At 55.5% G+C, this 10834-nt stretch overlaps 1 protein-coding gene across 3 annotated transcripts; it reads left to right on the forward strand.

Annotated features, from left to right (window-relative positions):
• Nucleotides 1–6: 6 nt before the first annotated feature.
• PLEKHF1 (pleckstrin homology domain containing, family F (with FYVE domain) member 1) lies at nt 7–10127 on the forward strand. 3 transcript variants are annotated; one of them, XM_011949160.1, is made up of 2 exons: nt 7–291; nt 8478–10127. In XM_011949160.1, exon 2 carries the CDS (start codon nt 8494–8496, stop codon nt 9331–9333), a length of 840 nt encoding a protein of 279 aa, XP_011804550.1. In that variant the 5' UTR covers nt 7–291; nt 8478–8493; the 3' UTR covers nt 9334–10127. The 3 variants fall into 3 exon arrangements, with proteins under 3 accessions (XP_011804550.1, XP_011804552.1, XP_011804551.1); XM_011949162.1 differs by having other exon boundaries at nt 7–277; XM_011949161.1 differs by lacking the exon at nt 7–291 and adding an exon at nt 1365–1673.
• The last annotated feature ends 707 nt before the right edge of the window (nt 10128–10834 follow it).

A 10834-nucleotide genomic window follows, 5' to 3' on the forward strand; every position in this document is an offset into this window, starting at 1 on the left:
CACCGTCCCCAGGCCGGGCTGCGGGTCGCGGGGTAGGCGCAGGAGGGGAGTTTCCCATCCCCACCCCCGGGGCAAGCGAGCTCCCTCCGGCCGCGCCGTCTTGGAGGCTCCTGGGCGGGCGGGGCGCAGTGCCGCGGACTCCAACCCGAGAAGAGGCCGTGGAAGGGCGCTCCTGGGCTGCTTGCTGGGTGAGCGCTGCAGGGAGCCTGGGGAGAGCGAGGGAGAGCGGTCAGGGGTCAGAGGGGCCGAGGCGGAGTCCTCGGGGAAACGCGCAGGTGTAAGCTGGTGGAGGCGAGGGATTCGCCGGCCACCCGGGACTGCACGGGTCTCAGCGCACCCGGTTGATGGTAGTGTTTCCAGGATCCTGGCCTCGTGTGGCCGCCGGGACCTCTCTTCTCGGTCCCAGTCTGCAATCTGGAGGCCTGGATGGGACCACTGTCCCTCTGGGCAGGGGCGCGGCGGGGGGCGTTGGGGGTCCCAGTTCCTCTGGAGCAGTTGAGTTTGTGAATCTTGGTGGGAGTTGCCAAGGGAAACAGGGTCGGGCACGGCTCCCATCTTAGAGAGGAAACTTGAGCAGGCCCACTGAGAGAGTCGGCCTGGAATCTCCCTCCTTTCTCATTTCCCCAACTCTTGGCGGGCCGTTTAGGGCAGAGGTGTGGTCAGCCCCTTGGCAGGTGGGAAAGCAGAGGTTCCGAGCCACCCTGAGAGTTGGTCTCTGCAGCCCAAGGGGAGCACTTCTTTGGAATTTGAACACCGCTGGTATCTCCGGCTCAGAGAGGGTCAGAGGCCAAAGAGGTGGAGAGGTAGTCCCCTAATGCGCTGGGATCGTCCATCTGCACAGCGTCATTCCCACTGGAGTCTGTGTGAGCTAAGACGACTCTGATTTCGGTCTGCGTTCCTGTACACGTCAGCCCTCAGGGCTGCCAAGGCACAAGCCAGGCGGCCCTGGGCGAGCTAAGAGACCTGCCCAATCCAGCCCACCCCGAGGAAGGAAGGGGGATTGGCCAGTATGGGCTGGAGGGTGGGACAGCCCAGCCAAGCTGACGGACCTGCTCAGGATGGGGTGGGCATCAAGGCATTTGGAGCGCAAGCAACACCCGCTGGACTCTGACTTCTGGAGTTCTGATTTGGTCTCTGATTGACTGCAGCTTTCCACAACTCGTGGTTATTTTGAAGCCGGGCTTCCTGATCACTCAGCAGGGACCTTGGGCAGTGACTTTGATGTGGTGGAAGTACATTCCCCAAGGGGGCTTTTGTGAGGATTAAGTGAAATAATGCACATAATATGCTTAACTTTGTGCCTGGTGAGTTCTAAGTGCTCAGTCCGCGGCACTTCCAGTTTTGTTTTGCTTTGTTTTTCATTACCGGTCTCTTCCCGGAGGAGGGCCTTCCAGAAATCAGAGGGCTGGACAGAGCCGAGGGGCGGCCCTCTGGAGGGAGAGGAGGCTTGGCACCTGGTGCTGCTGTCTCAGTGCACATGGAGAAAAGCTCACATCCTCATGCCGGCCTGGGACCGCGCAGGATGGCCCCTTCCGGCACTGTGACCTCATCTGTCCCCCTTGCCCCGTCACTCCTTACTCCACAGCCTGACTTCACCCTTTCCACCTTGAGCTGCTCCCCAGGACCGAAGCTCTGCCCCTAGATCTTTGCACAGCTGACTTTTTCAGGTTGGAGTGAGTTCACTTCCTCCCAAGGCCTTCCCCAACCTCCACTGTCCTCCCAGCCCCTGCCCTGCTGGGCGCACCAGTCTTTTTCTTCACAGTGTTTAGCACTGGCTCTCAGAAAAGACCCTGTGAATGTACTTCTAGTCTCACTGGAAAGAAGTGTGCATTCCTGAAGGGCCTGGTCTCCAGCTTCCGGCTGTAACCTCACACAGTGTCTGGCACACAGTGGGACTCATAAATATTTGGAAAATGAAATCAGGCAGGCATGGAAGCAGGGTGGGCCTGCGTGGGGACCAGGTCCCTGCAGGGAAGGAGGAGCCCTGATCTGAAAGTCAAGGGAAAGTCCAAAGGGCTGAGCTGCCCCCAGAACTCTGATTCCCTTGGTGACCCTGGCCCTGCGCGTCCCTGAGCAGGTTATCCATGTGTAAGCCGAGGCAGAGGAGTTACAGCTCCCACTCCACCCGCCGCCACCGCTGCTCAGCTCCTACTTTTCAGGGCTACCATATTGGAGCCCCACACATCTCTCATTCATCCAAAATGCTGTGTCCTGAGTAGGCGAGAGGACAGGACAACCCCCATCAGGACAGTGCCCTGCGTGGCCTGTTCAGCGTGCCCTGCAGTGTGTGTGTTATGCATTTTACAATGTGGCGTGGTGTAGATCAGGAGTTGGCTAACCTTTTCTGTCAAGACCTGGTAGTAAATAGTTTAGGTTTTGCCAGCCATACAGCCTCTGTCCCGCGTGACTGTGTTTGAGTAAAACTGGATTTAGAAAAGCTGGCAGTGGCCCAGATTTGGTGTAGCTCTCCAGCCCCTGCTGTTGAGCACATATCACACCTGGGCTGCAACACACAGAACCTGGCTTCACCGCTTCTGCAGCCACGCGGTGGCTCTCAGGATGTGGCTCCCAAGCCGCAGTGCTCACGTGAGCACCTCCAGCCCCTGTGCAGGCAGCAGGATTGCTGAGCCTGAGAGTCCCCACCCCTCTGAACCCTCAAAGAAAGATGCAGGTCTGTTCGTTGCCTGACTCCCAGGCTTACTGAGACTGCGCCGTGGTCACCCCTCTACCAGCAGCCCTGGGGCCAACACAGGCACTATCTGAGGCCCAGAGGCTGCCAGGAAGCTCTGTCACCAACATCTTCCCGAGGCAGGCCAGCCCCAAATGAATAAGGACAGGGCTCAGCTTTTTCCTCCTCTGTGCTAGGCAAGGGAGGTTCACTTCCCTGGTGAGAACAATAAAAAAAAAAAAAAGAGGATTCCCAGTTGGGCTCAGTGGCTCATACTTGTGATCCCAGCACTTTGGGAGGCTGAGGAGGGAGGATTGCTTGAGGCCAGGAGTTCAAGACCTATCTAAGCAACACGGTGAACCCTCGCCTCTACAACAAATTTAAAAATTAGCCAGGCATACTGGTGCATGCCCATGGTCCCAGCTACTCAGGAGGCTGAGGCGGGAGGCTTTTGAGCCCTGGAGTTTGAGGCTGCAGTTAGCCCTGATTGCACCACTGTACTTCAGCCTAGGCAACAAAGCAAGACAATGTCTCAGAAAAAAAAAAAAAAAAAAAAAAAAAAAAAAAAAAAAAAAAAAAAAAAAAGCATTCCCCGTCTAACTCAGGGCTGCTGTATTTGCCAAGAAAAACCTACAGACCAGGTCAAACCAGGGTGTGAAGTTGTGGTCATGTAGAGAGGGCGTGCATGATGCAGGGGCAGCCCCACGAGGATGTTGTCTGCCCTACCCTTGCCCAACCTGGGACCCTCCGCAGGTTCACAAAGTGGGGCATATGTGAGCCCCTGGCTGCCCCAGTCAGTGTGCGGGGTCAACTCTCAGCCCAGCCCCCTTCATCACCAGCAGATGCCCCTCCTTGCCCTTCCTGGTCCACATTTTACCATCAGCAGCTGGACACTCGCTGTAAGGGCCTAGAGGGGGTCTTCGAGTCACGGGCAGGGGCAGAGCAGCAAGGGGGTCCCATGTGGAGTGTTCTGTGCCTCCTCCGAGGGCTGCAGAGACAGTGTTATGGGCTCTGCCCTCTGCTGGCCGGGTCCAGGTGGATTGGCACCCCTGCCTGCGGCTCTCTTCTGCCTGGTGCTGTTCCTTCCCTTCCTGTGTGCCGTCCACTTGGCTGTCCCGGTATCCAGAGCTCAACAAGCCCCCAGGGTTGCAGAAGGGCTACCTGCTCTCTGGGCACAAAGCCCACCTGCCTCAGCTACTGAATATGGAGGCTTTGGTCTGGAGTCTCAGGACTGGGTTTTCATCCCATTTCGCCAGTGGCCTGACTTCTCTGCACACAGGTGGGCTGGGGGCACACGTGGCCTTGCTTCTTCGGGGCTCCTGACATCCCCTGCAGGTGCCCAGGCCCGGATGCCATGCGGTCACCCTATCAGGCCCAGCCAGGCGTCTCATCATGAGACATGCTTAGCGGCCCCCAGCCCATGGAGCCCAGGACTCAATCCATACACCGGCCTGTAATTCTTTTCTTTTTGAAGACCTTAAATTAGAAGAAGCAACACATGTTCTCATTTCTTGAAATTGGCAGATATTCAGATTTCGTCATGTTTGCTGCTGCCTTTTTCTAAATAAAAAAAAAAAAAAAATGAAACCTTATAGATAAAAGTGGAATCCAATCTGAGCCCCCCATTCCTGGTCACATCTAGGTCCTCTCCCCAGACTACTTACTCCTGACTTTCTCCCTCCTATCTTTTATTTTTACCATTCTAACCACTTTCAAGTGTACAGTTCAGTAGTGTTAAGTATATTCCCATTGTTGTGTAACAGATATCCAAAACCTTTTTTTTTTTTTTCGGAGATAGAGTCTCACTGTGATGCCCAGGCTGGAGTGCAGTGGCATGATCTCGGCTTACTGCAACCTCTGCTTCCTAGGTCAAGTGATTCTCCTGCCTCAGCCTCCCAAGTAGCTGGGACTATAGGTACGCGCCACCATCCCTGGCTAATTTTTGTATTTTTAGTAGAGACAGAGTTTCACCATATTGGCGAGGCTGGTCTCAAACTCCTAACCTCAAGTGATCCACCCGCCTCGGCCTCCCAAAATGCTGGGATTACAGGCATGAGCCACCACACCCAGCCTCTAAAACTTTTTAACCGTTTAAAACTGAAACTCCATACCCAGACAACCTCCCCATTCCCCTTCTAGCAGCCCCTGGCAACCACCATTCTATTTTTTACCTCTATGAATTTGATCAGTTTGTGTATCTCATATAAGTTATTACAGTATTTGTCCTTTTGTGATGGGCCTGCGTCACTTAGCATGATGTCCTCAGGGCTCATTCATGTTGTAGCATACGTCAGAATTTTCTTCCTTTTCGAGGCTGAATAGTATTCCATGGTAAGTATGTTCCACATTTTGTTCATCCATTTTCCCATTGATAGATGTTTGAGTTGCTTCCACCTCCTGGCTATTGTGAATGATGCTGATATGAACCTGGGAAAGCAGATATTTATTTTAGTCCCAGCTTTCAGTCTGGATATATATCCAGAAGTGGCGTTGCTGGATCATATGGTAGTTCTGTTTTTAACCTTTTTTTTTTTTGTGATGGAGTCTCGCTCTGTCGCCCATGCTGGAGTGCAGTGGCTTGATCTCAGCTTACTGCAAGCTCCGCCTCCTGGGTTCATGCTGTTCTCCTGCCTCAGCCTTCCGAGTAGCTGGGACTACAGGCGCCCACCACCACACCCGGCTAATTTTTTGTATTTTCAGTAGAGACGGAGTTTCACCGTGTTGGCCAGGATAGTCTCCATCTCCTGACCTTGTGATCTGCCCGCCTCGGCCTCCCAAAGTGCTGGGATTACAGGCATGAGTATTTTTAACTTTTTAAGGAACTTCCATACTGTTTTCCTTAGGGCCTGCACCAGTTCATATTCTCATCAGCTGTGCACAGGTTCCAGTTTCTCCACACCCTCACCAACACTTATTATTTATTTTTTGTTTTGTTTTTTTTCCCTCCTTTTTTTTTTTTTTTTTTTGAGATGAAATCTCACTCTGTCACACAGGCTGGAGTGCAATAGCACAGTCTTGGCTCACTGCAACCTCCGCCTCCTGGGTTCAAGCGATTCTCCTGCCTCAGCCTCCCAAGTAGCTGGGATTACAGGCACGCACCACCATGCCCAGCTAATTTTTGTATTTTTAGTAAAGATGAGGTTTCACCATGTTGGCCAGGCTGGTCTCGAACTCCTGACCTCAGGTGATCTGCCCATCTCAGCCTCCCAAAGTGCTGGGATTACAGGTGTGAGACACTGTTCCCAGCCTTCCTCCTACCTATTTTTATTCATAGATATAGTTCTTGAACACTTTCAGAATGTTATGTAATTCCTGCATAAGTGGTGTCACTTTACATACAACATTCTACAGGTTGTGTTTTTCCACTCCGTGTTTGTCGTTTGCCATCAGACCACACTGATCTGTATCTCTCATTGCGTGAGTAGCCCCAGGTTTTTGTGCTTTTCCCTGCTGGTAGGCATTTTGGTTGTCTCTGCTGTGCGGTCACCGCTCTTTGTGGAATGCAATTCTGGTTTTGTCAGATTGTCCATCAGCCAGGTACTCGGTGATCAGTCATGGAGAGACGGGTCAGGTCTGTCACTGGTAATCCCCTAGGTTTGCAGTATACAGCCAAGATCAGCAACCTAAAAATAGCAGTTCTTACGTAAGGCGGTGTGGGCAGCTCTTCTCAGGACACTTGTGATCTACAGGGGCAAGTGGAACGGGACTCGAGGGCCCAGCATCTTCTCTTGTGCAATGCATCCAGCTGTCACACTGGGACCCCACTCTGGCTTTCCACTGGTGGCCAGGCTCAGAACTGCAGCTCAGTGACCCAGAAACGCTATAGGTGTGATCGGCTCAGCTCCAGGCATGCCGTGTGTGCCTGAACGCATGTGTGCACGTGGTGGTGGTGGGGCCAGCTCTCACCTCTTCCTCTGCAGAGATAAGAGCTGAGTCATGCATGGTGGGCCTTGGGACCTGCTTGGAACCATGCCAAGCTACTTATGAAGCACCTAGTATGTGCTTGGCATGGCTCCAAGAACTGTGGACACAATGAACAGGAAGAGGCTCCTGTTCTCACGGAGCTAAGAATTGAGTGGGGGAAGCAGAAAACACACAAGCAATGAATAGACAAGAAAACAGCAGGTCCTGTTAAATCCCGCAAAGAAAAAACAAAATAGGATTGAATCCCAGAGAAGGGACCAGCAGACCCTTTCTACAAAGGGCCAGGTGGTAAATATTTTAGGCTTTGTCACCATGTAGTCCCTGTCACCAACACTCAACTCTCCCATTGCAGTGTGGAAGCCACCAGAGACAATAATAAATGAACCAATGTGGCAGTGTCCCAATAAATCTTTACAAAAGCAGGCTGAGGGCCGGATTTGACTCTCAGACCATGCATTACCAATGCCTGTCCCAGGTGTGGGGAGAGACTGCCTGAGCTGGGGTTGTCAGGGAGAACCCTTTTGAAAAGGAGACAGACAGGAACTGAGAACCCGTTGCAGGAAGGAGCCGACCCTGGGACAGCCTGTCTCAGGTGGGACACAATGGCACCTTGCCACCGATATGGTGGCGGAGTCGTGTGCTGAGAAGTGGGCGGGCTAGATTTGAGAGGAGGAAAAGATGATGAGATTTGCTCATGGCTTGAATGTTGGAGGTACAGGAAGGGGGAGATTCAAGGATGCGTCCTAGATCTGGGTTTGAACTCCTGGGTGAATGGTGGTGTCACTGAAGGAGAGGAAGAGATGCAGGTCTGTGGGGAATGGGTTTAGTGTTGGATGTATTGACTTTGAGGAGCTTGTTAGACAAGCAGATGAACATCTATGCTGAGAGCCCTCTTAGAGCTTGGAGAGGCCAAGACCGGAGGCTTGGAGTGGGGAATCTGTGGTATTTAGGGGGTCTTCAAGGTCGTGAGTCTGGTGGGCTGGTGCATGTGTGGACTGAGCAGGGGCGCCCAGCATGAGCTCTGAGTTAGTGCTTAGTGCTTAGGGCACCAGCAGAGGGGCCTGTGTGGCCTCACACTCCACTCAGAAGGACAGCATAGTGTGAGCTCCAGGGCCCCTGCCTCCTAGCATCGCCTCAGTTCCCCTCCTGTAAAGTGGGGATTCTGCCTCCTGGGGTCAGGTGGGAACTAAATGAGATAGTCAGGCTTGGCTGAGAAGAAGCACTCAGCGCCTGTGCTTGTGATGGTGGTGGTGACTGCTGCACTCACTGGGTGGGTGCATGGGTTGCAGGGCCTGTGATGGCTTGGTTTGGTGAATGGAAGAGTCAGGGATGGGTTGGGGGTGGAGACACCCAGGTCTCCTGGCAAGGACCGTTCTGATGTCCCGTTGAGGCCTGTTTCACCCTGTTTTTCAAGGCTCCCCAGCGCGGCTGGACCTCTGCTGCCCACAGTGGTAGCCCGCTTAGTAGAACATTTATTTTTTAGGAGATAGAATCCATTCAGTCACCTAGCTAGAGTGCAGTGGCGTGATCATAGCTCACTGTAGCCTCAAACTCCTGGGTTCAAGCCTCCTCCTGCCTCAGCCTTCCAAAGCGCTGGAACCACAGGCATAAATCGCTGCACACTTTATCACTGCTTTCCCATCCCTGTCTGGCCTCCACGTCCCCTTTACTGGGGAATCCCCCTTCCCTCCCTGTAGTTCCCTGTACTCCCGTGGAAGGGTCAGCTTCTGGGGTGATGCCTCTCAGTGCTGGCAGGCCTGCGGGGTACTGTGGGTAGTCAGTGGGCTGCCTGGTGTGGTGGGTTAGTGAGTTGGGGATGGACAGCGTGGTTCTGACATCCCCATGCCTGAGCTTGGACATACTCCTCGTCTGTCTCCTCCTGCAGCCGGCGGCTGGAGACCATGGTGGACCACTTGGCCAACACGGAGATCAACAGCCAGCGCATCGCGGCCGTGGAGAGCTGCTTCGGGGCCTCGGGCCAGCCGCTGGCGCTGCCAGGCCGAGTGCTGCTGGGCGAGGGCGTGCTGACCAAGGAGTGCCGCAAGAAGGCCAAGCCACGCATCTTCTTCCTCTTCAACGACATCCTGGTGTATGGCAGCATCGTGCTCAACAAGCGCAAGTACCGCAGCCAGCACATCATTCCCCTGGAGGAGGTCACGCTGGAGCTGCTGCCGGAGACGCTGCAGGCCAAGAACCGCTGGATGATCAAGACGGCCAAGAAGTCCTTTGTGGTGTCAGCCGCCTCCGCCACGGAGCGCCAGGAGTGGATCAGCCACATCGAGGAGTGTGTGCGGCGGCAACTGCGGGCCACGGGCCGCCCGCCCAGCACGGAGCACGCGGCGCCCTGGATCCCCGACAAGGCCACGGACATCTGCATGCGCTGCACACAGACGCGCTTCTCTGCCCTCACGAGGCGCCACCACTGCCGCAAGTGCGGCTTCGTGGTCTGCGCTGAGTGCTCGCGCCAGCGCTTCCTGCTCCCGCGCCTGTCCCCCAAGCCTGTGCGTGTCTGCAGCCTCTGCTACCGCGAGCTGGCTGCCCAGCAGCGGCAGGAGGAGGCGGAGGAGCAGGGCGCGGGGTCCCCAGGGCAGCCAGCCCACCTGACCCGGCCCATCTGCGGAGCATCCAGTGGAGATGATGATGACTCCGACGAGGACAAGGAGGGCAGCAGGGACGGCGATTGGCCCAGCCGCGTGGAGTTCTACGGCTCGGGCGTGGCCTGGTCTGCCTTCCATAGCTGACCCCCGGCCTGCAGAACATCTGTCCCCAAGCCAGCTCCACTGCCCACGCCCCCAAGAGGGCAGCTCCAGAAGCTGCCCAGGGCTCCGGGAGCCCACCCCATGGTGGCAGGGGCAACGGTGGGGAGTGGCTCTTTCTGGACTCCCAGTGCCTTTTTGCTTGGACACTGTGTCCTTCTGACTTCACTGCAGGGAATGCCTTTCCCTTCAGGAAGCCCCAGAACACCCAGACCTCTTGGGAAGCAACAGCCAACTCCCGCTCTGCAGGCTGCTGCGGCAGCTCCAGATGGCCTCCTGAGCTGGACGATCCCAGGTCTCCAGACACCTAGGGACCAGAGCCGGTTTCGGAACTTAGACGGAAGACAGCACGGGAAAGTAGCCGCAAGCCACAGAACCCACCCTCACCCCGACAAGCACACCCCACTGAAGAGCCTGAGTCCCAGGAGGCCTCCTGGAAGCTCAGGCCTGCCCACCCACCATGCTGGTGCCCACTGCCTGGCCGGCGAAGCCCTGCCAATCAGACATATGGGCTCCCTGAAGCCCAGCCAGAGATTGCCATGCTGTGGATGCCACCAGGCCCAGGGACTGCAGCCACAACGCCCAGGGCAGCCGGGTGAGGACTCTGTCCTGTGTCACCTCTCTCCGGGTGTCCAGCTGTCTCGTGCCTTTTTATCCTGTCCTCAGCTCTCCCTGCGGTCAGTGAAACCAGTGTTTTCTGTTAGGACTCAGTTGCAAGAACAGAAACCCTGCCCACACTTAACAATAAAAAAGAAAGTTTATTGATGGGTGGTTGCAAAGCCCAGGAGTGTCCTTGCTTCAGACATGGCTCTGTCCATGGTTGAAAATGTGCTGGGTGGTAAAAATCTACCACTGTCCCCCACACTGGGCGTTCTTGGGTATGCCAGCTGCCCGATGGAGACAGATGCTAATGCTGTGCCTTGGCCCGGCCTCCCCAGGACACAGGTCTGTCTGGGTGCCATGACTGTGGCCTGATGCCTGCTGCCCTATTCACTTTGGTGTGGGGGATCTCAGTGGATGGCACTGAGGAAACAAATAGCCATTTGTGTGGTTCTGCCAGGCCTCGCAGGCTGAGAGCTCCCCCGTGCAGTCCTGCCTGGCCCTGGGGCTCGTGTGTAGAGAGGGAAACTGGGCCCCAGGTGCACCAGCCCTGCTCAGAGTGAGTGTGCATTGGGCCTGGGGCTTGAGGCCAGCCTCCTGACACTTGGCCACGGGGCTGGGGATCCTTTCACAGTGTCCTGCAAGTGTTTCTGAACTGCTCTTTCCCAGCACCTCGGCCTTGGCCAGACTGGGGCATGGACTGGTGTTGCTGTCAGCTAGAAGTGATGACCGTGGGGCTGGGAGTCTCCTGCCCATGCAGCACAGCATCTGAAACCCCACTGACAGGGTGTCTCCCTGGCCCAGCACCATCCTCCTGGGGCCAGTTGTCGGAGGGTCACATGCAGACAGAACCCTGGAGGGTGCAGTTTGAGTGCAGATTCTGATT

Source organism: Colobus angolensis, unplaced genomic scaffold (assembly GCF_000951035.1).
Source record: "Colobus angolensis palliatus isolate OR3802 unplaced genomic scaffold, Cang.pa_1.0 Scaffold291, whole genome shotgun sequence".
NCBI lineage: Eukaryota > Metazoa > Chordata > Mammalia > Primates > Cercopithecidae > Colobus > Colobus angolensis.

Bases quoted from the DNA above. Each gene is read 5' to 3' on its own strand.
- PLEKHF1 (XM_011949160.1), top strand. From the start codon at position 8,494: ATGGTGGACCACTTGGCCAACACGGAGATCAACAGCCAGCGCATCGCG.